The 27,237-nt window shown below is 31.6% G+C and overlaps 1 protein-coding gene across 4 annotated transcripts in view; it reads left to right on the top strand.

Annotated features, from left to right (window-relative positions):
- Window positions 1–26,476, top strand: part of LOC115879032 (synaptotagmin 1-like) — a 99,200-nt gene extending 72,724 nt beyond the window's left edge. For 3 of the 4 annotated variants that reach the window (XM_030895663.1, XM_030895665.1, XM_030895662.1), the window contains exons 8-11: window positions 19,268–19,385; window positions 22,000–22,133; window positions 23,655–23,891; window positions 25,511–26,476. In XM_030895663.1, coding sequence (XP_030751523.1) covers window positions 19,268–19,385; window positions 22,000–22,133; window positions 23,655–23,846 — 444 coding nt within the window. In that variant the 3' untranslated portion in view covers window positions 23,847–23,891; window positions 25,511–26,476. The remainder of the gene's footprint in view (window positions 1–19,267; window positions 19,386–21,999; window positions 22,134–23,654; window positions 23,892–25,510) is intronic. The other variant, XM_030895664.1, reaches the window with a different exon arrangement.
- Window positions 26,477–27,237: the final 761 nt, after the last annotated feature.

The raw sequence follows: 27,237 nt of genomic DNA, 5'->3' as shown, positions 1-27,237 counted from the left end.
CATCTAAATATTGACTTACTTCCGAAATTATTTGGAAAAAATCGAAATACTAAATATGAAACTTTTGGAAATATATTTATACGAACTTTTTTACTTATTTTTATCTGCAGAATGTTTCACCGAAGTTTCCGGAATACACTTCGGACCACCCTGTATATTTATATCTTGTAGAATTTAGAAATAATAAGCTTTTCATTTTTTACAATGATAATACATTTTTACAATGATAGTACATATCTTCTTCTTTGTAAAACATCATTCGAAGTGATATGGCATTATTGTGCTTTTTTTCTTGTTTTAAACTACATTTCCAGGGGAGGATAGATTTCCTGGCAAAAATCGACAAAGACGAACTTCTTCCACTATCTACGACACTATACTGAACCAAATTAAAAATATATAGGTATCATAAATATTCTCTCAAAATAAAACGAAATAAAGTAAAAAATACGAAAAGAATTTTTAATATGGTTCATGTACACACTCCAAACTCAAAGCAGTGGACATTATATATTGACGTAAAATATTTTTTTCTTTTTCTCTAAAATTATATCGTTCTGCTTTGATATGGCTGTGTTTCTGGTTGTGCCGGCATTTGTGCATGATCTGCTTCCAATACGATCACTTTACTGTCCACGTAAGTATAACCTCATCGAATATGGTTTTCTTAGTGTAAAATCCACCAGATATATCAATATAAACTGATCGGAAAAGGTTAAGGATATTGTGTTTTCGTTAAGAAGAAAAATTTTCAGAAGAAAATCTCTTATAGCTATCAATACCTATGTCGTTTGTGTTCAAAAAATACTGTTTGTAAACATAAAAAATTGTACCCAAACAAATGAAAGGGTTATCATCAAAAATGTACGTTTAATTTTTGTTTAGAATAGAATTGCGATATTGTGAATAACCACAATCATCGTCATCGATAATATGAATAGACGTCCTTTAACAGTAGAGGAAGCAAATCAAGTCATTGGGTTGCTTCTTCGCGGTGCGCGACAGATCGATGTGGCTGATCAATTTAAAGTCACCTAAAGTAGGTGACTTTAAATCGATCTATTTCGGTAATTTCTAGACATAAAACCCGATTTAATGAGACTGGATCTGTCATAGAAGGCATAGGGAGGGTAGACCCTCCGACGAAGGTCGACAAATGCTAGTGAGGACCGAAGCTTAATGAGAGGAGCTAGGATGGATCCTGCAAGAAACTACACGTTGCTCAGCCAAGACTTTTGGCTGCCAGCGGGGTACGTATTGCCCCTCGGACGGTCTTAAATCGATTAAAAAAGCATGTTTACATTGCTATAGACATATAAGACGCCCTCTGTGATCCTCCAATGATGTCAGCATAAATTTCACCTGTCATTGTACCTTCACAGACATACAATTCCGTTCGGCCTCCGTAGAAAATTTCATCCCAGACTACTACACCTCTAACTTCAAAGGGATGCCCTTCTTGAACATATCGGTCGTTAAGTCTTGTATTTCTTAGTCTCCATACACGAACTGTACGTCTGTCAGTACAAAGAAAAAAGCGGCTTTCATCGCTGAACATCGCAGTATGCCACTCATCATTCCAGTTAGCTCTTTCATTACATCAGAGCAAACGTTGAACTTTATGACCTCAACCTGACTCTCGAGGTCAACGGAGGGCGTCTTATAGGCATATAGCAATGTAAACCTGCTTTTTTTAATCGATTTAAGACCGTCCGAGGAGTAATACGTACTCTGCTGGCAGTCAAAAGGTCCTCGCTGAGCAACGTGTAGTTTCTTGCAGGATCCATCCTAGCTCCTCTCAGTAAGCTTCGGTCTTCCCTAGCATTTGTCGACCTTGGTCGACCCTCCCTATGCCTCCCTATGCCCTCCATGACAGATCCAGTCTCATTAAATTGGTTTTTAAGCCTAGAAATTACACTTTAGGTCACTTTAAATCGATCAGCCACATCGATCTGTCGCGCATCGCTAAGAACCAACCCAATGGCTTGATTTGCTTCCTCTATTGTTAAATGACGTCTGTTCATATTATCGGTGACAGAATAACCACAATATCGCAAATTGCCGCTTAGCAACACTCAAACAAGTTCTATTTTAAACAAAAATTAAATATACAGGGTGGGTCAAATTCGACGCTTTTAAATGGAAACACCCTTTTCTATAGGAGATAGACGAAAACTAATATCGGTGTCTGGGGCTCAATTTTCATCAAAAACGTGATGGCGAAAACCGTACATCAATATCTGTTACCGTTTGGGAGTTACGGGGTGTTTTTCAAAAAAGTGCATTTTTAACAAATCGCTGTAACTTTTTTGCTATGGAAAATTTTGTATTTCTATGAAAACATTTTCAAAGCACCTTTTTACGTAGAATTTAATGGTTTAAGTATATTTTTTTTAAATTAATAATTTAAGAGTTATCAACAGAAAAATTGATTTTTTATTTGGGACACCCTCTATATTTTTAATTAACTGAAAAGAATTTGAAATTACCTTTCCAAAAATATAGCACACTTGATATTTATAATCGCCTTCGAAATACAGAATTTTTAAAAGTTCGCCACTTTTAACTAGTAGGCTTCTGGACCCCTTATTGATGATATGCCCTTAGTGGAACTCGAAAACATATTTTTCCAGCAAGACGACGCACCGCCTCTGAACGCTGAAGTTATCAGCAAATTTTTGCATCCAATTTCAAAAATAATTGAATAGCTAACAAAGATTCCAGCCTTTGGCCGTCGAGGCCGCCTGACTTAGTGCCTATGGATCTAATCCTATGGATATATTTGTGGAAAAATAAAGGTTCCTTATTCTTCCGTATAATCTAGACAAGAATTAGAAATACTTAGCAGTTATGAGAGGGTATCTTTCACCCCTACTGAGTTAATGAATTCCGCGAGAAATGTTCAAAAACTGCCCCGTCTGTCCATAACAGAAGACTGTCCATAACAGAAGAAAATTTCATGTCTTGGTTTGCTATTTATTTTTATTGTTATTAGATATAGTTTAATTGTGTTGATGGTGGTTAAATATGTATATTTTAAATAGTTATAAAATTCTGAATCTCTCACAGCAAATATTATTTTCGTTTTAATTGATGCTCACAACTAGATTTTTTTGCATTACAGCCGGTGCCGTTCAAAGCCTACTCATTTAAAGCGGGCGAATTTTTATATACTCTATATCTCGAAGAGGAATCGAGCAAAATATCAAGTGTGTTACATTTTTGGAAAGGTAATTTTAAATCCTTTTCAATAAATTAAAAATATACAGGTTGTCCTATATAAAAAATCAAATTTTCTGTTGATAATTCTTAAATTATTAATTTTAAAAAAATTATACTTAAACCATTAAATTCTACGTAAAAAGGTGCTTTGGAAATGTTTTCATAAAAATGCAAAATTTTCCATAGCAAAAAAATAATTTACAGCGATTTGTTAAAAGTGCATATTTTTGAAAAACACCCCGTAACTCTAACAGATGTTTTTGTTAACCATCATGTTTTTGACAAAAATTGAGCTCCAGACATCGGTATTAGTTTTCTTCTATCTCCTATAGAAAAGGATGTTTCCATTTAAAAGCGTCGAATTTGACCCACCCTGTACATTTTTGATGATAATGCTTTTTATTTGTTTGGGTACAATTTTTTATGTTTACAAACAGTATTTTTTTTAAACACAAACGACATAGGTATTAATAGTTATCAACACATTTTTTCTGAAAAACTTTCTTCCTAGCTAAAACACAATATCCTTAACTTTTTTCGATTAGTTTATATAAAAAAAATATTTATTCTCTCCAATAATATATTACCTAATTATGCAGTGGACTTTACATCATCATTTTTTTCTTATCAGTCTTAGGCAACATTTTACAAAACTCTGATTCCTAAAAATAATAGTATTCAATTGACTATAATATTTAATATCAATTCCGTCACAGACACATATATTTTTATGTATTTTGCATTTTAAACTTGAATTAATACTTAATTGTTAAAATATTGCCTATAGCTGACTTTAATCTTACATTGTAGTTATAAAATATTTAAATATCTTTTTATCTGTATAAAATTCTTTAAACAACTTTGAATGGTTTATTAAAGAATTTTATACTTTTGTTTTCTGCATACACTAAAACTATTTACGATGTTTCCATTGGTGAAATTCTTAAGTTACATTTCCACCAAATATTTACATTATTATCATTATATTTTCAGAAAAATTGTATCTAAAATATTAATTGTCTGCATTAACGAACTATAAGTATGTAAAATTACGATTTTAGGAATTAGAAATTAATCATATTTATTTAATTGAAATATGTGACGATATTTAAATTATAAAACAGATATATCCTACTAGCTCGAATATTGATTACCAATAATTAACCCTGTTTAAAATAACCTTTGAAAGAAATAAAATATTACAAAATATTTATATTTCTATAAAGAATACAGGAAACTATATTTTAGCTACTAGAATAAGCTTTTATTAATTTTAGTAAAATAATAAAAATCATATACGAATATATAGCTAACATTTTAAATGATAAAATAAAATACTGAGCGGTAAAAACAATTAGAAAATATTTTGGATACAACCAATGACGTAGTTTAAAATACATTTTTTCTATTATGACTTGTTCACTCTCTTTTTTATCTATTGTTCTTCAAATTTTATATGCATATGCATGAACTTATTTTTGTTGGCGTTTGCATCTGGCTGGTTACTTGTTTTAAAACCGTTTTTTACTGTATAATTGTCAAAGATAATCGGTTTAGAAGTGTATACTCGTAGATATTCAAAACAGACTAGAGACAGAAATATACCATACGATTGAAAAAAAACCTGCGTCAAAGACGGCTGAGGAATGACAGTCAGTAATAATTTTGGCGAGGTCAAGCCCTATATTCATTTACTTGGCCCGTACTTTTCTTTATTTTGAAACCCTTAAGAAGGTTGTAATTAATTTTTTATGATTGAGTAAAATTTATTTTTAAATGGTGTAGTTTAAATACTAGAAAAAATAGTTTTTGGAAATAGATTTGTATCTTTGCAAATGATCTATCCTTTTTTAATCTTTCTATAATCAGTGTTAAATTTTGATATGTTTGATGTCCTTTTTTAGTAAATGAGAGTTAGAGATTGATCTCGACGAAACTACCATCGATTGACATTCTCCGGCCGTTTTTGACGCCGTTTTTATTCGATCATGCGATATAATGTAACAAGAATATTTAAGATGTTACTGGGTGACATGATATACCGGGTGCGTTTCGAAAGTGGCTCACCCCTATAACTATTTTTTTTTTCAGATAAATAACCGAGATTTGGTATGTTAGTAGGTATATGACATTAATTATTAGGATTGAATTGACGTACCTATCCAATTGTTTTTGGTCACTTCCTGCTTCACCGGAAATAACTACAACTTTTGATTTTTAAATGGCACCCTTGGTATATTTCTACTTTATTCGATAGAACATAACACTCTGAGTAGAATGACATATCATATGTCAATTCTTGATATTTTCGTTCAAAAAAAAAATCGTATTTTAAATTTCAATCTAGAGTGTCACGGCTGTATTAGAAACACTAATTTTTCATCAAGGAGTCTTGGAAAAAAAGAATTGATAGTCTAATGTTTTTTGTGTCTTATCCTAGCCTGTTAAAACATGCCCACGTCGTATTTTTAATCAAATCTCAATTTTTTCAAAGACATGAGCATATTTACGCAAAAAGCATTTTTACGAATAACTTGGTACCACACACTTAGTATTTCGAGTGAAATTATTGTCCATATGAACAGCACGTTACAATTCCAAATAAATCATATGCGAAAATGTCAAAAGTTGACATATGATATGCCATTCTATACAGAGTGTCATTTTCTATCAAATAAAGCAGAAATATACCGAGGGTCACATTTAAAAATCAAAAGTTGTAGTCATTTCCGATGAAACAGGCAGTAACCAAAAACAATTGAGTACGTCAAATAAGTCCTATATGTCATATACTAATATACCAAATCTCGTTTTTTCATCTGAAATAATAAAGTTATAGGGGTGAGCCACTTTTGGGCGGCACCCGGTACAGTAATGTCCACGGATCGCCTTTACACTTGACTCGTGTAAACGCGCCTTCATGGTAGAGGAAAAAGTATGACCTAAAATCAAAATCATATTCATATTATCGTACACACGCGTTTTGGTATTTGGAATAAATTTTTATTTTAGAAACGCTTTCTTTTTTAGGAAAAAAATCAACAATATTTTAATATATTTCAATTTTTTTCTAAACCAATATAGAAATTTAGAAAAGTAAAAACGGTATTATCCATTTTTATCCATTGTAACATATCTATAGATATGTTACAGTGTCTTCAACTAGCGACTTTAAAATATCTAATATATTTGCATAGGTTCACAAAGCCATGCAATTTTACAAAATTGTTTAGGTATACCAGGTGCGTCTCAAAAGTGGCTCACCCCTATAAGTTTTTTTTATTTTTGCGGATAAAAAAACGAGGTTAGGTATAAAAAAACGAGGTTTTAAACTGTTTTCGGTCACTTCCTATTTCACCGGAAATGACTACAACTTTTGATTTTTAAATGGCAACCTCCGTATTTTTTTACTTTATTCGAGAGAAAATTACTTTCTGAATCGAATGACATATGACATGTCAACTTTTGACATATTCACTCAAAAACAAATTGTATTGTAAATTTCAATCTAGAATGCCATGGCTGTGTTAAAAACACTACCTAATTTTTAATCATGGAGCCTTGGAAAAATAGTTTTGATGGTCTAATGTTTTTAGTGTCTTGTCTTGGCCGGTTAAAAGATGCCCATATCGTATTTTTAATCATATCTCAATTTTTTCAAATGGAACGAGGGTGGCTCATTAGCCTATTCGGAAGAAGCATCTTTTTACGAATAATTTGATACCACACAATTGGTATTTCAAGTCAAATTATCGTTATGAACCGCATGTTATAATTTCAAATAAACCATATTCGAAAATGTCAAAAGTTGACATATGCTGTCATTCTATTCAGAGTCATTTTCTTTCGAATTAAGTAAAAAATATCGATGGCGCCATTTAAAAATCAAAAGTTGTAGTCATTTCCGGTGAAACCAGAAGTGACTGAAAACAATTGAATATGTCAATCATTCCTAATATACGTCATATACTAACATATCAAATCTCGTTTTTTTTTTATCTGAAAAAATAAAAAAGTTATAAGGGTGAGCCACTTTCGAGACCTTTTTATCAAACGAAACTTTTTTCCAAATTTGCTTTGTGTCTTTACCAACAAAATGTAAACCACGGATAAACACACTTTTTTAGTAAAATTACATGTTATTTCAGTCTCTAAAAATATAATTTAATAGAAGTGACGAATTTTGGAATGGTAATTTAAAAATGCGAAACTAAGTGTTTAACTTTTTCAAAAATTTTAATAAATAAACGTTCTGTTACTATCTACTCAGTCTGTTTTAGATATCGTTGTAACCTGGTTCCATCTCTTCGATTTACAGATTTCTACATTTTCAACTTCTAAAATGATTTTTAGATTTATGTAAAATTTTTCAATTTTTCTCCAGCATGCCAGCACCGATTAGTTAGTTAAGAGCACAGTACAATTTTATTATTATTATTATATTACCGAAAATGTGAAACCAAGCCTTAAAAAATGCGTTAAATATAATTCAGTCTTACAGGGTGGTCCGATATTAAATAGACAAACTTTTTAGAAATCTCCAGATATTTGCGGTCAAAAGTATAGTGCAACCTCTTTAATCGGAACATCCAATAATCGGAACACCTCAGGGTACCTATTCTTGACCACTCACATCTTCAAATATCGCTCGCATATTCAAGAGCGCCATATAACAATACATGTACATGCGAACGATGTCAAGAATAACACCGCAGAGTTACGATGTTATAGTCGGAACGCTACTCCTATAATCTAAACGTTTCTCTAAAGACATATGAAATTACATAGCATGGTGTCTACTTGTTCTGTATTTTGCGTTTCTCCCTCTGTGAGTAACACGTTTGGACTTGAATGTATACTAAGGGTCGGCATTTCTAGTCTTGGGTGCCGGTTTTCATGTGTACGAAGAGTACGGTCAACACGCTTAGTAAAATAAGATGTACTGAATAAAGACAGAAGGTGAGAATTTTCCCAAGCGCATGGAATCTAGCGTCAGATTAAGTAGTAATGTAATAAATACTTCATATTTTTGCTCACTCCGACTTACTAGGTTGCCATAACGACTCACTCCTATACATGTAAACGCCGACCTAAAAGTTCGCTTGCCAGCGGGGTATGTTAGTTTACTTCCAATCTTCAATATCTACGTTTAATTTCATGAACCACTACTTTCATCAGAAATTAAAAGAAGAACAAGCATCATTCAATAGAAAGAAGAACGTTGGCACTTAAAAAGGGAGATCATTTCAAAAGCTATTCGTAAATTAGAGATTTTCGAGCATCCCAAAGATGGCTTCAAATGTTTAAATAAAAAAAATGTGTGTCAACTATGCGCGCATATTTGAAGTGGAACTTCTTACTAACACCTATTAAATTGGAGGATCTGGAGGACATATTTGAGGTAGGGTAGTTTGAAATGCTAAAAAGTATTCAATGAAAAAGTATTCAATGAGCATTCAATTAATAAATAATTTTATTCGCTTTCACAAAACTCCATTCGGGTACCTCTATCAACGTGCCGAGTTTGGTTCCAATCAACCCACAATTAAGAAAAATCCTTATGATTTCGTCCATTTAGAAGCATCGGTTCGAAACTTCGATTGCGTCCTCCTGTAGCCCGTCTCCAATTATGCCGAAATCGACCAATATTTTTCTTCAATATCAAATCCTTGGTCCCACTCTGATGAAGATGTAAACAAAACGTCGCGTCGTATCCAAGTTTGCAGGGTGGGCCGCGTGCATCGTCGATAACAGCCTACCCACCAAATCTGGTCGCGATCGGACGACGTCAACTTTTGACATTTGATACGTCAAAACTAGCCAGGTATCGTATTCTGACAAGATGGCCTTGGTCCACGGCCACGGCCTTGAATTTTTACTTCCAGCGCGGATATGGAAGTTTCACTTTATAACATAAACGGTTCAATAAACAACCTAAACCTTTATGGTAAGTTCAATTCTTGTAAAAATACTGGATATTTTTTTCAAGAAATCGGAATCCGCAGTTCAGTATTTCTCAATTGACTGTCACTGGTGAATGATCTGATGACTGTCACTGGCAAATCTTGGGGAACTAATATTAGATTTTGATACCCCTATAGCTTGGGGATCTACTAACAGAGCTTCGTAGAAAAGTCGTATTAGAATAAAACAGCAGATAATTACACTTGTTTTTTAAAGTTTGTCAATAAAAAAAGAGTCCAAAACCAATATGTGAGTTATGACGATGAGCATTTCTGACTGTCAAAGTAGTGATGTGCATTACGATTCATTTTAGTGAACCAAATCACGCGATTTAATTAATGAACTACTCGCATTGTGATCCGATTCAATTCTTACCATTCCTTCACTGAAAAAAAGGATCTATCAGTCGAAATGAATATGACTTTGACCCAAAAGATTGGCGCTTTTCAATAGGGCCAAGAACTCTTTGCCCAAAGCATTAACTCTCTTTTCGTAAGCTTTAAAAAATTACTTTAGAGAATAGAAGAATCTATCTATCCAAAGTATTTCACTCTTGACCCAAAATTAATATGCAAAGAAGTTCTTGCTACAAGAACAATAGTCTCTTTGATTCATACAAAAATTCTTGATTGAAAAGGGACATTTCTTGATTAAAGAGACACTTTTCTTAAACCAATAGCGAATACCATTGACTCAACTAAAATTTGTTTTGATCTAAGAGAAGTCTATACATCATATACAGGCATACAGGTATATTACGAGGTATATTATTTTCTGATAAATTAGGTTTTCCTAGTCTGTAGTAAGTAAAGTGATATTATTTTCCTCGATAGTAGGTAGTTATTTCTGCTTCTTCACTCCTTGGTATTTTTTGGGGTGGTTCATAGCTCTACAAATTACAAAAAAAATGTTACGAAAAAAATCACGATTAATCAAAGTAAAGCATACAAATTATTAAAATTACAAGCTTTGGTCACATATTTCAATTTTTTAATACGACTTGAAATTCTAAAATTTTTGTAATTGTTTGCATAAAAAAATCGATACCTATATTCTTATTCTATCTATAGTCAGGCATGCATTATCTAAACAGGTGTATTAGGTAAATGTCTCTTACCTTCAAATAAAGCAAATAAATGCTCTAATTTCCATTTTTTTAGAAACTCCTTTAAAGAATCCATATATCCTAAAATTTGTCCATAAAAAATGACAAATACATGTTAATAACGATCACTAATTTGTTATATTATGATATGCGTTTAAAAAGCGAATTATGCAAAATTCCAAGTGGAAAACTCCAAGCAACAAAACCCGTGCGTAATATGATGTGCGACCTATCAAATGCGACGTGAGAGATCGGACTTCCGACTGGTTGTATATACCATCCTTCGTCATCGTCTTTGCGTGTCGTTATTATTATTCATCAAAAGAGTATTTAGCTATTGGAAAAATGGCCATGCTTCTTGAATGGAGTACTTCCTAGCGTATTTTTGTTATTATCTTAAAACAAAGTAACTTGCACTTGGTTGAATGAAAATAGATCCAAGAGAAATTTTCGAATTTTTCAAGAGAACAAGTTTTCTTGAGTTAAGAGAGTTTTTCCGCGCCCTCTGTCAACTATTCAGTCAATTTCTGATAGGTGACGTCACAATTTTCTACGCGTCATTTCAAACCAGTGAAATTTGTATTGAATTTGATTTATTATTTATTCCTTAATTGTAACTTCGTTGCATTTCTTTTTGTATTGAGAGAGTACTTTTTAATCACTTCAATTGAATTTTATATTAAAAATAACAATAATTTACTATGGTTAAACACCGGATTCGCTAATCGGAATAGATCTTTATAGAACAATTAGCTGTTCCGACATAAGACGTTGCACTGTAATTGTCCATTGCATTAGGCAAAACTCTCCTATTGGAGTAAAGGCTAGTTTTATAGAGACCTTAAGTATATTATTATAAAGCGTTATTGGCCAAAACTACAATTGACCAAAAATATAATTCTGAATAAAATAATTTCTCTATAATATTATATCTCCACTCGCACAAACCCGGTATACATTTTACAGTCTAAGGGTTACTCTTTATCATCACTTATTAAATTTGTTAAGTTAAAATTGGACCACCTGGTATAAAACCAAATGCTCGAGTTAATAGGTAATATTACGAATCCAAACTTCAAATTTATAATGAATAAAATTCACGTTGTATAAAATTATATATTCAGTTATAATAATATCTAATGAGGTCTTGGTTTTGCATTGGCTGAAACTAATAATCCTTGTTAGTTGTTGGTAACAAAAAAAACACAAATTGTTGGATATCCCTCGTTGTCCAGAAAGGTACTTATACATACTAATTTATTTTTTCTCTTAGATTTTAGTCTACCACCAGTTTTTTCCATTAGTAAATTTACTTAGTCTTTATCTCAATATCTGCTCTTTCTCTATACAAAACTTGCCTCAAAAACTGCCATAGATCTTAGAGTACTGTGTTAGAAATTGATATTATTAGATATATTAGTTATCGTACTAAATATTTAATAATTTTAAATTTCGTGTCACACTATTTTTCTTTACAACTTTTTCTATACATAAATGCTGTTATAGTATACAATATAGACCAAACTGATCTCAAAATATAATATTTTATAAAGGAAAAAGTAATAAACAAAATCAAACAGACCTAAACATAGAGAAACAGGGTGTTCCAGAAATAAGTGCAGATATTTTAAGAGGCAGTAGATCTGCTGAAAAGATTTTTTTTCTCTTTACCACTTTTAAAGTATAAATGGAGTTATTTAACTTTGAAAATTTAAAAAAATAATGGCAACATTTTGAGAACCGCTGGCAATAACCGGCTATTAATGGTTTTGACCAGGTTTTTTTAGCATATTTTAACGCCCTGTGTTGCCAGATAGTAAAAAGAAGTATATGCTATACCTAATTAGTGAAATCTGTAATCCCTGGAGTGATTTGTTGTGTTTCGTTTGCATATGGTTTATTTGTCTGATTTTGTCGATGTTCCGAATAGTGAATTCCGATAAACATGTTGATGTTTTCTTTTATGTGATCTCGGTATGACTAATATGGTGAATTATTTTATTAAACTTAGTTCTAAATAAAGATATTTAGCGGTATAACCATGATTTTCGTAAACCTCATAAAAATAATTTTACCCAGTTTGGTTCTCATTGAAAGGTTGAAATGGTAAGTACAAACGAAATATTTAAAAGAATATTTTTTTTTAATGAAACTACATCATAATATGACAATGTTAAGAATATAAGTATATGTAGTTAAAAATAAATATAAAAACGTGGTATGGGTAAAAATAACTAATGTGGTTTGTTTCTAGAATTGTTCGTAATAGAAACTGATATGATTAGAATTAATACTCCTAATTTTTTTGTGTGCAAATTTAAAATTACAGTGAAAACAAATAATATGTTGAATATGGATAACTTAGGAGGTGACAACACTGCAAGGTTTAGATACACGTAGAGAAATCTCTCTAGGTAAATAAACAAGTGGCACTAAAAAGGTTTTTTTAAATTTCCCGGAAAATGTCAAGAAAAACATAAAATATCCAACAATTTTTTTTCGCAAAAAAACTTCAGAGGCGTGTTTGTAGAGCCGAAATAGACTACCAGTTCTGCACTTATTTCTGGGACACCCTGTAAAGAGCTTGTCAATAAGATTTTCTTCGATTGATTTAGGTGAAATCTGACTTCGGTCTCAGTTTTTACTTTGAATCAAAATAAAAATGACAATAAAATTTTTACTTGTTGTCCCTCTGTCAAATTTGTCATTTTTCTTGATTTTTGTTGAAGTGAAATGTTAAAGCACTTAGCAAAACATAGACGCCCAAAATCTCATTTAAAACCGAAAAACGGTTCTTAAAGTATCTGAAAAAATGTGTTTATTTTTTATTAAATTGGATACCCCCTAACGGACAAACGAAGCACTTTTGTATAGAGATAAATTGTGTTCAATGAAGTCATTTTGATTCCAAAAATACGAAGTAGTTCTATGTCCACGAAATACTGGGACACCCTGTATATTTTAAGGTATTCATGATTCAGTTTGGTTCATATTGTATAATTAACCATACTTATTATCAATCTTATATCATTTTAAATATTATTTATTCATAATTTTAACCAAATATTAGCAAAATTAGCTGTAACATTATTCGCTGTAAGTGTGATCACTTTCGTACAGGAATATTAGAGGTGGGCTGAGCTGGGTGTCCATGAAGAAAACAATAACCAACACAATAACAAATTATATTCAAAGAATATATAACAATGCAGACAGAAATTTTAGATACGATTTAGTTCTAACAAACATACCAATTAACACAACTTGTCTACTAACTTTCACAAAGACTTGCACATTAAAATATTCATAATAAATGTATTTATTATGCGCAATGTGTAATTTGTTGTGAATCGCAATTATCAGTGTAAAACTTACAAAAATATATTTGCTATACAATAAATACCACACGATAGAAAAAAAAAACGGCGTCAAAGAGGGCTGGGCATGATAATCGATGGTAATTTTGGCGAGGTCAAGCCGTAGATTACTTAGATTTACTTGGCCCGTACTTTTCTTTATTTTTCAATTTCCTGCCAGTTGACTTTAAGAAGGTTGTATTTTATTTTTATATTGGCTAAAATTGATTTTTAAATGGTGTAGTGTAAAATTTGAGAAAAAAATAGTCTAGAAATGTTTTATATAATAATAGACAAGTTTTATGTCAATTTATAATAGGTAAATGATGTCTAGAGATTAACCTCGCTAAAATTATCATCGATTGTCATTCCTCAGCCGTCTTTGACGCAGTTTTTTTCGATCATACAGTATCTTACTGAAGATGGATAGTGTTATGTATAACGATCCTTCAATCTAACTATGATTATGATATGAAACGAGAATTAAATATTTTAAGTAGCATTACTAAACAAAAATATATTAGTTTTAAGCCTATACGGCTATACGGAATTTCTATCAAAGGATTATTTTTATTTAAAAAAATTGTTTTCATTTTTTTTAAGTTTGCAAGGTAATTAAAGGTTCCATTATAGTTCTACTAAAAAAAATATTTCCTACCTTTTTTACGTCTACTAAAGGCTTTCTGTGAGGTAATCAGAATACCGTTGATTGAATGAAATGAGAAGATACGCAACCTAATGAGCGAATTCGTGATAAAGCTGATTTGATTTCCCCTTAAGTCACAATTGTTGTACGGTGGAGACACCAATCGTTCTGCGGTCAACGCATAAAACACTTATTTTCTCTAATTCGATTAGCGCAGGCATATCAAAGATGGCGTGGATCTGAAAGCGACAGTTGCCATATTAAAATGTATAATATCTATAATACGTTTGACGAAAATATCTTTGGATGAAAAATCCACGTTTATGCATTGAAAATGTATTCGTGTTAAACATAGAATTAACAACAAAAATAATAATTCTTTTATAGGTACTGAATATGTCGTATGATCGAAAAAACTCGTTTAGTCGCCTTGGAATAGCGATTAACATTTACCATAAGAAATAATAGCATTATACATAAGAAATAATAGCGATCTACATTTCCAATCCAACTAGGACGCCGTTCTTTGATTAATCATATAATATTATATTAATTTATTATGTTTAATGAAAGAAAATTCGTATTATTATTTAGTAGTACTGGACCCACAATCCGCAAATCTACGGATTAATCAGTAGTTCTGGCAACAATGCCTCCGGCAACCACTCACCCTGTCGACTGAAAGCAGAACTACGGCACAGTATTCTTTATCCGCTGCGCTGTAAACGACTATCAGCACGCAGCGGCGCGGCGCAGAGCTATACTAAATCTCGGAATTCTCGGACAAGCTGACGGTACAGATTAGGTATCCTATAAGTATACAGATAAAAATCTTGTCCCTAATTCGTGGTACGAAAATTGTTTTTTATGACGATGTGCAAACGAGTCAAATTTCCTGTGCGTAAAAATAAACTCGCGTAAAATAACAATAAACAGCGTAATAGAGAGATATCGCTAAACCGAATAGCGTGCATGGACGTTAATAAGGCCAGGTGTTATTTCCTTTACGTGAGGTGGTGTTAACTCTCTTCCTTTATAGTTATCGGATCGGAAAGAATTTAGAGATTTATACTTAAGCTAACTTTGAATTTAAAACTTTGAAATTGTTTTGTTTACTAGGTATTTTGAAATAAAAGGGCTAAAGTGCTTATTTCCAGTGCTTTATTGTTCAACGTCTGCCAATGGGTTTAGGACAACAAGCAACAAATTCTCTTAGAAGGGCTAAGTCGCCATCTGCTGTAAACCTAAGACTCTTTATAGGTTCTTTAGTATTGGAAGAGGTGGAATCCATATTTTGGGCCATATTTATTTAATTAAAACTAATCCCAGCTACTTAAATATCAAATTACCTAATAAAACTAAGGCAATAATTCAAAACAATTCAAACATAACCTAAAATAAAAGATCTCGCCGCGCGCCGGCCAGCTCCGGTTGTCAAATAACCGCACATGCCCATTTAAGCAATTTTTAAACGTAATCAGAGGTTATTTAGAAAGAGCGCTTGGTGTAATTGATCCGCAAATTACGTCAGGCGGTAACGTTAGTAGCGGGTGTTGCGTTGACTCGCGCATATCGTAACCATGATAAGGTACGCGTAAATACTGGATCACGCTATTCGGTTCTCCGATATCTCTCTAATAACTGTGCCGGTCAGGCGCTGTGCACAATTTTAGAGGCCATAAGTGGGAGTGCTATGTGCGCAAACTAGTCACCTAACTAGTGCCCTATTCCGAAAATGGCAAACCAAACCACGAAAAAAAAATTTCGCAAACCAAACCACGAAAAACAATAAAGAAAAAACAAAGATTATAATCTGTATAATCTGTGCTGACGGTAACGCCAGCGACATGTCAGACAGATTTTGTGCCCCGAAATAGTCCATAAGGTTGCGCATCTTCCTATTTCTTCAATCAACGATAATACATTTTATGTCAAGCCCCGTCTGCACATAATTCTTTAGGACTTAGTTATTGTTCCACGAAGCAGGAGTTCGATTAAACCCACAGATTAAACCTTTCAAGACGCAATAAAAATATTTCGAAGAGTGTCTAAAATTCACGTGTTACTCACAGAGACAAATCCTGAATAGTGTAGGTTTTATTCACTGAAAGTTGACCTTCAGAAACTTGCAAGGTATGTCAGATTAATTTTATATATTGACCAGATATTTCTAGGAAAAAGATATGATGTTATATGGAGAACGACTTGAATGTTATTAAGAGAAGAAGATGCTTTAATATTCTGTTTATTACTTTTTTAAGTTATTTATTTTACATTTATTTCACACACTTCTATTTTTTTAGTTATATTATCTATGTAACGTATGATATGATGTAATGTAATTTGCAAGCTGCAAAACATATTTAAAAAAAACTCATTTATTTAACCTACTTAAGATGTTTAGTTCTCAAACGATTTTCGAAACTCTAAATATATCAAAATGTTTACCATTCCCCCTTGTGTTGTATGAAGAAAACACTTCCCCATAGCTTGATCACAACTTTTTCTTGACTGCGCATGCGATGTGTCCAGTTTATCTCTTTTTCTTTAATTTAAATTATCATTTTTTATACTTTATGTACTTTCATCCACATTTTCTTTATTATTACCTATTTGTTTCAGTGTCAATCTACTTGTGTTTCAATTCTTATTGTTTAATTGTTTAAATTAATGCATAATATTATATTTGACGTTATCGACTCATAAAAATATAATTGCACAAAAAATATAATAGTAAGATGTATGAGGAATAACATCAGTCAAATATAATTATTAAATGATCCATTAATTGAAACTTTGTTCGAAACTAACAATACTTTTGTGTTTTTCAAATAATAACATAAAAAATTAATGGTTCAGACAATTTTTTGTTTGACGGTTTTAAAATTGTTGGGATTATAATAATTATGTATTTATATTTATAACATCTCCCTTTTAACTCACATTTCACTGATAACTTGTTACCGATAGAAAATACAGAGTCGGAGTAGAGTGGAGTGGTATGATTTTTTTTTCAATGGAACACCTTGTATATTATTACATTATTGGCTTCCTTTCTGATTACTTTACATATAATCCTAAGATATTATTAAATATGTTTCGATAGTTTCAGAGATATTAATAAATATATAAAAAAAATATTTTTCAGCATTTTAAAAAAAAATATTAAAAATACAAGAATGTACTGAAATCAGAACGATACTATAAAATAGTTACTATAGTTGGTCTGCCTTACTTCAAAATAATATGCCAACCTTTCTAAAATATAAAATAGGTTTTCTACGTTTTTTAAACGGAACACCCTGTATACTATTTCTTTGTTATATGGTGAATTAAAAAATGGCATTTTTTGTAATTAAAGTATTTCAAAACTTTTAAGGGTTCTGCGAATATTCGTAATAGGATATTACATACTAGGGTCGGCATTTTTGGGCTTGGGTGCCGATTTTCGTGTGTACGAAGAGTACGGTCAACACGCTTAGTAAAATAAGATGTACTGAATAAAGACAGAAGGCAAGTATTTTCCCAAGCGCATGGAGTCTAGCGCCAGATTAAGTGATTAGGTAATAAATACTTCGTATTTTTGCTCTCTCCGACTTACTAGATTGCCACCATAGCTATTCACTCCTATACATGTAAACGCCGACCCAAGGTTTCGCTTGCCAGCAGGGTATAATATGGCTTTTCAACAGTAATTTTTTAACAAAGCCACCTAATCATTTTTGTCTGGTATTTTACATTTTACTGTTTAAGGGAGCCATATGTAATTAAAATGCGAATATTTGCGAAACCGCTAAAAATGTTAAAACATTTTAAATACAAAAAAAAATCATTTTTTAATTCTCCACCAACCCAAATCAACAAAGAAATAATATACAGGGTATTCCATTTTAAAAAAACGCAGAAAATCTATTTTATATTTTAGGAAGTTTGGAGAGAGAGATATAATGTTGTTTAATAATTTTTAACACCCTGTATGTTTAAAGATTATATGACATTTATAGAAAAGTAGTTTACTATAGTAGTACCTAACTGTAGTAATATAGTAGTATTTTTAATATTTTTTTTAAAAAAGGCCGAAAAATATGTTTTTTTATTTATTTATTAATATCTTTGAATCAAAACATATTTAATAATATCTTAGGATTATGAAAAAATGGTCAGAAAGGAAGCAAAAAAAAAACAACAATATACAGAGTGATCCATTTAACAAAAATCATCCCGATCCATTCACTCTTTTTTGAGTCACCAATAGAATTTAAAATTTTTTATTTTTCTTGTTTTAAAAAAATACAAGAAGAAACTATGAAATAATACCATACGATCTAAAAAAAACTGCGTCAAAGGCGGCTGATGATAATTTTAGCGAGGTCAAGCCCTAGATATCAAGTTTAATGGCGCTTGCAAAAGAGAACAAAAATGATTTTTAAATGGTGTTTAAAATTAAATATTTTTTTTTCTGAAATAGACTTATGCATCTGGAAACATTATATCCTTTTTTAATATTTCTATAAATTATTGTTAAATTTTTAGAAGTTTTATGTCAATTTATAGTAAATGACGCATGACGTCTAGAGATTGACCTCATCAAAATTATTATCGATTGTCATTCTCTTTGACGCAACTTTTCGATCATACGGTACCAAGCAAATTACCCGCGATAAAACTTATGATTATATTTTTATCATTTACAAAATAAATAACATACCATTGCGTATAAATTGCAGCAATATTCTATTTAAAATTAATAAATTATAAGAAAAAAAATCAAAATATGTGCAGTAAGAATTAGCAAACTCTAGCACATTCTGTTTATTGGTGAAACAATAAAACATATATTTAATGTCTTTAAACAGATGACATTAATTCCAACAATTTTTTGCCTACTCAATGGATAACATCGCAAGCAAAGTTAGGCGTGATTAAGCCCTTGTGGCAGTTGAATTCAGCTTACTCTACCATAAACTATTACAGGATAATAAGTTGGGAGATATATGCTTTTCTTTGCGATACGTGCCCACCGCTGGAAAATTGACCGTTGTTATTCTGGAAGCTAAGAACCTGAAGAAAATGGACGTGGGAGGCTTATCTGGTAAGACGATAAAGTAGTTCTGAGGATGTATCAGGTATCCTGCTAAGAATGGCTCTCGGCTGTAACTCGGAGAATATTAACCATAGAGCTTGCGGACAAATTGTTATATTTATGTATAAAGGTTTTTCTCTACTATTAATAATTACCGAGGTCAAAGTTTCTGTCCTAAAGCCCTCTATATCCATATACATATAACTACCTATACTCAGCCTAATCTCTAAAAAGTGAAGCGCAAACAGTGAAAGAGAAATATGAAATTCTGTACAAATCTACTTCACCCGGATATTCATTTAACTGCGCATGCCTAACCTGAAGAAGTTTTCTTAGTTTTCATTGGTCGGTGTTTTTAAAGGGAAATGGTTGACTGACATTTCACCTAACCTTCAATTTTATTTTTTATTATTTATAACACATTATCATAATATCAAAAATAAAAAAAAAATTGAAAAATATCAAAAAATAGTTGGAAACGATAAACTAAACAAAATCGCTCTTTTACGCGCACAAATAAAAAGTAATCCAAACAGATCTAAAACAACAATCAATCGGAGTTTGGCGCAATCGCAGTTCAATCCATATCCGGGTGAAATAGACTTATGCAGCATTAATATGGAGCTGAGTTATGTTGTCTTTTTCTTACGGCACGGGAACAGCACACGGAGTTAAATAGGGAACACTGAGTAAAATTTAAGTTATATGTATATGCCTATATCCCGCTAGACAATAATTACCTGAGGTTAACAACATTCATTAGAGATGAACAAAACTGCGCGATTCTCCAGTCGTAATTGAAATTGCGATTTTTAAATCGCTGCGCAAGACTCTAACCTGCGATTGCGATCTCAATATTTAAATATTGTACTAGGCATTCTACTCAGAGTATCATTTTCTATGGAATAAAGTAGTAAAAAAATACCGAGGGTGTCATTTAAAATTCAAAAGTTGTAGTAATTTCCGGTGAAACAAGAAGTGATAGAAACGAATTGAATATGTGAATCGATCCTAATTTATCACAAAATATACCCCTTTTAGAACTTTTTCTTTAATGGCTATAAAGTAGTAAAAACGCGGGAGTGAAAGACTAACCGCCCGAACAAACACTAGAGGCGCCACTGGTCATCAAAGGTGTAAAAATTGCGAAAATTTAATCATCTAATTTTGACACAAGGGGTTAGGGCGCTTAACTTTTTTAATTTTAATTCAATTTTCATTAATTTCAAACTACATTATTAGACTTTGTTGTATTTTGTGAATGTATAAATGTTTTTCTTAGCATACAGCTTTATATTAATTTAAACTGTATTACATACATATTTAAAATTAAAATATTATGACATATATGTCAGTTACCGCCTAAAATGTCATCTTGATATCTAAAAGTTAGCTATGAAAGTTAGTTATTGTCAGAAATAGTTAAAATTATGTTAAAATATTAAAATTCACAAAAACATAATAGTACAGCGTAATGTTGATATGCAGGTTCAAAACAAAAAGTACTGTTATATTTTTCAGTTTTCGTTGTCAGCCGCGGAAGTTTCATTGATTTTAGTGTTGTCGGATATTTTTATTTTTGTGAAATAGAAATATTGCGTTTGGATTGCAAAACTAAAAGTAAAAATTTTATTGAAATGTAAGTAAGCGTTTGTCCATTATATATTTTACTTTTTTCATACCTACGACAAATATACATAAATATATTGAAATTTTATAATTCGTTTTATTCAAAAAAATTTTAAAAAAATGTCAATTTAAAAGAGATATTAAAAATATATACAGGTATTAATTGAAGTTTTTAGTATGCGAACAAAGACGAGAGGCGCTTTATTATTTACTTTCATTTCTTAACATGACAGATGAAGTTGTAAAGGGGGATGTTTTGTCTAATTTATGTCATATGCTTACATACTAAAGCTTGATTCAGAACCTCGCAATTAGTGGAATAAATTAGTGGTTTCAATTAGCGTAGAAGTTTGTTCACCTATTTTTAATGTAAGCATTCAGAACGTCATAATTAGTGGTAGTAATTTTCAATTAGTCGAAAAAGTTAACAAACTTTTGGCTTTTCGGCTAATTATACTTCAAAATTTGCGAGGATGCAGTCAATAATCACCACACAGGCTAATAAAACTACTTTTTCAAATTTGTCAAGCTTTCGAGAATCTTATTCCCATCATCAGGACAGTTTGACTGATCCCTGATTCTAAAATCCTAATCCCTAAAATTCTCGAAACCTTTACAAATTTGAAAAAGTAGTTTTATTAGCCTGTGTGGTGAATATTGACTGCATCCTCACTTAAATTTTGAGTTGTTTCTTAACTTGTCAGTCACGACTAGACCTGCTGTTTTTTAAAGATATTTAATATCAATGAACAATTACATTTCTACTTGATTTCTACCATTTGTTTCTAAATCAATCTTTCAAAAGCTACTTCCCTAAAATTTTCTTTATATTCTTATTCTTTCTCTTTCTCAATACTTTAATTCCAAGTATAAACTTCTCTAAAGAAATACAAATTATTCAATCGCAAAACCTCTAACCAGGGATAGGGGTAGATTGAAATGTACTCACACTGGATTGGAGAACGGTTAGTTATTAATACAAATTATGTTTCAGATCCTTACGTCAAAATTGCTCTGATGCAAAATGGAAAAAGACTCAAAAAGAAGAAGACCAGCATTAAAAAGTGCACGCTAAATCCATACTATAACGAGTCGTTCACATTCGAAGTACCCTTTGAACAAATACAGGTAGGGTATTGGTATATTTGTGTTAGATAAAAGATTTATATTAAATATAGCAAACATATGGACTAAAACGACGAAAGCCCTCACAGACGCTTAATTCTCTAACACATGTTCTGAGCAGGTGCAGGCCAGTTTGTGTTGATCAATGTGCTGTTTTACGCTACATTATTGTTTTATAAAACTTTTTCTAGTTTCTTTTTTCTAAAAGAACTTCTTACATTATTAATCTTTTTAAAAAATGTTGCCTATTTGCTTCCGAATCAATCTGCTTTGGTTTTTTTGGGGGGGGGTTTGTATTTCGTTTAATGTTTTGTCCATAAAAAATGGTGGATAGTCGTTTTTTATTAATGTATTTTTTATGTGGTTTATATCTCTGCTTAGTGAATTGTCGTCTGAACATATTATTTTTGCCCTATCATATAAACTTTTTAAATCACCTTTTTTACACTTATACTGTGATTAGATGTGAAATTTAAGTATAGTAAACGCCACGAATGTTTGGGAGTGATTCATCGGTCGCTACCATGTGAACTAATCTGTTCAAGGTCACAAAAAACTTAATTCCAGTGCCGTGGTGTTTCAAGTCATATAATAATCAATATTCAATCTGTTGTAATTTGTTGTTTTAACTATCAAAGTCTTGTCAAAACATATATTTGGTTATAAATATAAAATGGAATGCCCCATTAGTCGCACTGCAAGCACACCAATGGACTGACGCACAAAAACGAATCAATCAAAGAAACGCGATATAGTATCGTCTTTGTCAATCACGCTAACATTTTAGAATAAGTAGGAGGAGCGCAGGCAGATGATTAGACCGGGCCTTTAAAAACCTACGTCTGCGGTACAAATTTACGTTTCTAATGTAAAAATGATAGCGCGCGTGTCGATTCTAACTTCATCAAGCGATGAATCACTCCCAAACATTCGTGGCGTTTACTTTATCTGTCTGTGTTTGTGGGTTTTCTGTAAACATCTAAAATTAGTTTATTTTGTAACTTTGACACTAAAACGTCAAGAAATGGCAAACGATTATCTCTCTCTACTTCTAAAGTAAATTTTATGGTTGGTTCGCGAGTATTTATTGTATAATCCAAGAAAATGTCTATTTCAGAAACCTTATGTTGCCATATTGCAAAAATATCATCAACATAACGCAGCCATTTTACAGGATTTTCTGAAAAACTATTTATTGTATTATTTTCAAAATCTTCCATAAAAACATTACTTAGCAAAGGAGGGAGAGGTGATACCATCGCCATAACGAAATCTTGTTGAAAAAATTCGTTATTTAATTGAAAATGAGTAGTTTTAACACAAAGTTTCAGCAAATCCAAACACTATCTATGTTTAATTTTGTTCTATCTTTTAAATTTTGATCTTGTTCTAACCTATCCCTTACTATTTTAAGTAAAAAACATCTACCACCACAATGCTATTGTGATAGGATATTGTATCTATCAATTGTTATATCACACTAAGATTAATATATCCCGTTAGTAAAGATTTTTGTATTTTCAGAAAGTAAACTTGGTGGTTACGGTGGTGGACTATGACAGAATTGGCACATCGGAACCAATCGGAAAGGTGGTACTGGGTTATAATGCAAGCGGAACGGAGCTACGTCATTGGTCGGACATGTTGGCCTCACCACGCCGACCCATAGCCCAATGGCATACGCTAAAGGATCCCGAAGACGAGAAGAAAGATTAAATGTCCAGTTAATAAGCCTAGAAAATGGTCTCAATGTGTTAAATAGTAAGGGTATTTTAGTAATTCTTATTGAATCAAACTTTATTTTTTATTTTCTTACACAATCTTTCCAATATACCTACAGTGATGATATGATACACACATGGCCAAAATTATTGCATATATCGTTTAAAAATATACGGAAAGGAATTTAAACAATCTTTTTTTATACATAGCTTTGACAATCTGTAATAAACATTTTTTTGTTAAAATGGATATGGTAAACAATGTTTATCGTTCAGTCCCAATATTATTACAAATTCTTGCACATTTCAATTTGTGGTCTCTTAGGTTTCAGAAGAAATTTGACCATTGTTTTGGCCTTAAAATGCCTAGAAACATTATTTCACAGTTTAATAGAGTCAGAATAGCAACACTGTCTCAACAGGGCTACCGGCAAGTTGCAATAGCTGAAATTGTAGAAGTTAAGCAAAGCGATGTTTCGCGAATATTAAAAAAAATCAAGGAGAGAAACGAGGTTACAGACCGGCCTGGAAGAGGTAGAGAGGGAGTTACTGTTGCTGTGCAAGACCGTCAAATATCCCTAATTGCACGACGCAATCCCCTGCTTTCTAGTACTGCTATTAAAAATGAGTTAGCTCGCCTTGAATGAGTAAATGTTTCAAGAAAGACCATAGCAAGAAGACTCCATGACAGAGGATTACATTTAAGGAGGCCTCTACGTGTTCCGAAGCTTAATTTACAGCACAAAATTACGCGACTACAATAGGCTGAGGAGATGAGAGCAAATGGACCTATGTAATTGGAATTTCGTCATGTTTAGTGATGAAACAAGAATAGGCCTAGTGTCAGACTCGCGACGAACTTTGGTCTGGAGAGCATCTGGAAGACGAGCACGCTTGAATGCAACTCAAGCCCGTGTCCCGTTCCAAGGGGGAAGCATTATGGTATGGGCAGGTATAATGGACGGAGTTCGAACTCCTCTTGTTTTTATTGATGGCACAATGACAGGTGTCTCATATCTTAGAGACGTTTTAGAGCCTATTGTGCGTCCATTTCGACGGGCAGTGGGGGATGAATTTGTTTACATGGACGATAATGCTCCTCCCCATCGCACTTTAGCGGTTCGCGAATTTTGTGAGGAAGAGGGTATAAGAAAACTGTGGTGGCCACCGATGTTTCCAGATATGAATGTGATCGAGCACGCTTGGGACATGCTAAAACGCCATATTGCTAAAAGGAATGATCCCCCCGTACCTTAAATGAATTGAAAATTGCTGCGCGCGAAACATGGGAAGCCATACCTCAACATCTTCTGGACAACTTAATTGAGAGCATGCCACGTCGTCTCACAGCTTGCATTGAGGCTCGAGGAGGCAATACAGACTATTAGTTGTCAGAAATAATTAAACTTGTTTTCAATATTTTCTGTTTAAAATGAAATTTGTTTTTGTTGATTTTCACTCATTATGAAATAAAATTATTATAATAACAGCCTAGTTGCACTTAGATTTTTAATTATCATATTAGGTCCAAAATAAAATAAATATATCGTTATATGCAATAATTTTGGCCATATGTGTAGACTACCTAGTTTTATAAAATACCTATTTTCTTTGGGATTTTAGGTGAAAATTATTCAGATCTTGTTTCGTTCTTTTCAGAGTGTGCCCCTAAAAATCAGCATACCTACCCAAAAAGCGATGTTACTCCATATACCACATGTAACTATGTCTAAAAAATACTATAAGAAGAGCTACTTCTATTACGTGTAGAGCTATAAATTTTTCAAAATTTATTTCAGACAAGTCTTTAAAATCCTTTTATTAAAACTTTTATAGGCTTTAGTTAGCAACAAACCGCCTGTGGTAGTTAATTCATAATTTAATTCAAGTGGTAAATTTTAGATATCTTAACTTAAATAGACCAAATAATATAACTTATCATATTTGGTAATGTCTGACAACTACGAATCTTCGTGCTTCTAAAAAATATATAAAATGCAAAAATAATCCTATCAAAATGTATATTTAAATTAAGATATATATAATAAAAAATACAATTGGATAAGGCGAATATTATAGAACTTAGTTGGCCAAATCTATATATTTGAAAAGCAGTTGAAGTAGATATGTATATGCATTTGGCCACAAATATAGAATTTATATCTAATGAAACTGAAACTAGTAAGTTTTCAAGACAATAGGACTATTTTAGATTAGCTTAAAAGTGTTTGATTAAAGTATAGGTAGAGAAAGCAAAAGTGCACAAGTAAAAAACACGAAAAAATATTATTTTGTAAAGATTTCATAATAGGAATAACGTAAATAGTATTTTTTCAAATATATTTAAAATGTGTCATCAATAAATTTAAAGTTTTTAACGCTGTATAGAAACATATAAACGTTGGTATGCCACTTTGCAATCCAATGGGACCATCTATTATAAAATCAATGTAGTCTAGCTCCTAAAGGAGAAAAGACAACAAAAATGTATAGCTTATAACATCCAATTAATATACAGGGTGTCAAAACAATAGCGTATCTAACTTTGGTGGCTGATTCTACAGATAAAAATAAGACAAAAAGTCCCTATGAACATATGCCCTAAAATGCTTCTCGAGGAAGTTACAGCCCTCAAAAGGGTAAACAAAAATAAACTGTTTTGTTTATTTATTTGTTTATTTTTTAAAAAAATGTTTTGTTTATTTTTAAGAAAATTAGTAAACAGCTTTCCTTGAAAAATTTTAATACCAAACCGAATGGCGATAGTGTAAAATTTCGTAACAGCCCTGATTAGAAAGTACTACTGATGGTACTTCTTTTATCCTTACAGATACAGTAATTTCAACAAATTATATAAGAACTTTTTTACGTAAAAAAAAGTGCTTTTCATTTAGCTCGAAACAGTGAATGATTTTCAAGACATTTGCGTTTTAATTTAGGATGCATCGATTTTACTATTAGCAAAATCATAAGATTATTAATTATTATGAAATTAATCAATTATCATAAAATTAATTAATTATCATGAAATTATTTAATTATCATGAAATTAATTAATTATCATGAAATTAATTAATTATCATGAAATTAATTGTCATGAAATTAATTAATAATCATGAAATTAATTAATAATCATGAAATTAATTAATTATCATGAAATTAATTAATTATCATGAAATTAATTAATTATCATGAGATTAATTAATTATCATATTTATTAATTTCTTTACATTTTATCATTTTGCTAATGCTAAAATCGATGCATTGTAATTGTAACCTTAAAACGTAAATATCTTGAAATCCGTTCACCGTTTCTAACTAAGCGAAGAGCACCTATTTTACATAAAAAAGACCTAGCTTTTTATGTCATTTATTTAAAATTAGTA

The sequence above is a fragment of the Sitophilus oryzae genome, unplaced genomic scaffold, assembly GCF_002938485.1.
Source record: "Sitophilus oryzae breed Bouriz unplaced genomic scaffold, Soryzae_2.0 scaffold_1559_pilon_pilon, whole genome shotgun sequence".
Lineage (NCBI taxonomy): Eukaryota > Metazoa > Arthropoda > Insecta > Coleoptera > Curculionidae > Sitophilus > Sitophilus oryzae.
The sequence above is the reverse complement of the archived record's forward strand: the minus strand, read 5'-3'. Positions and strand labels throughout refer to the sequence as shown.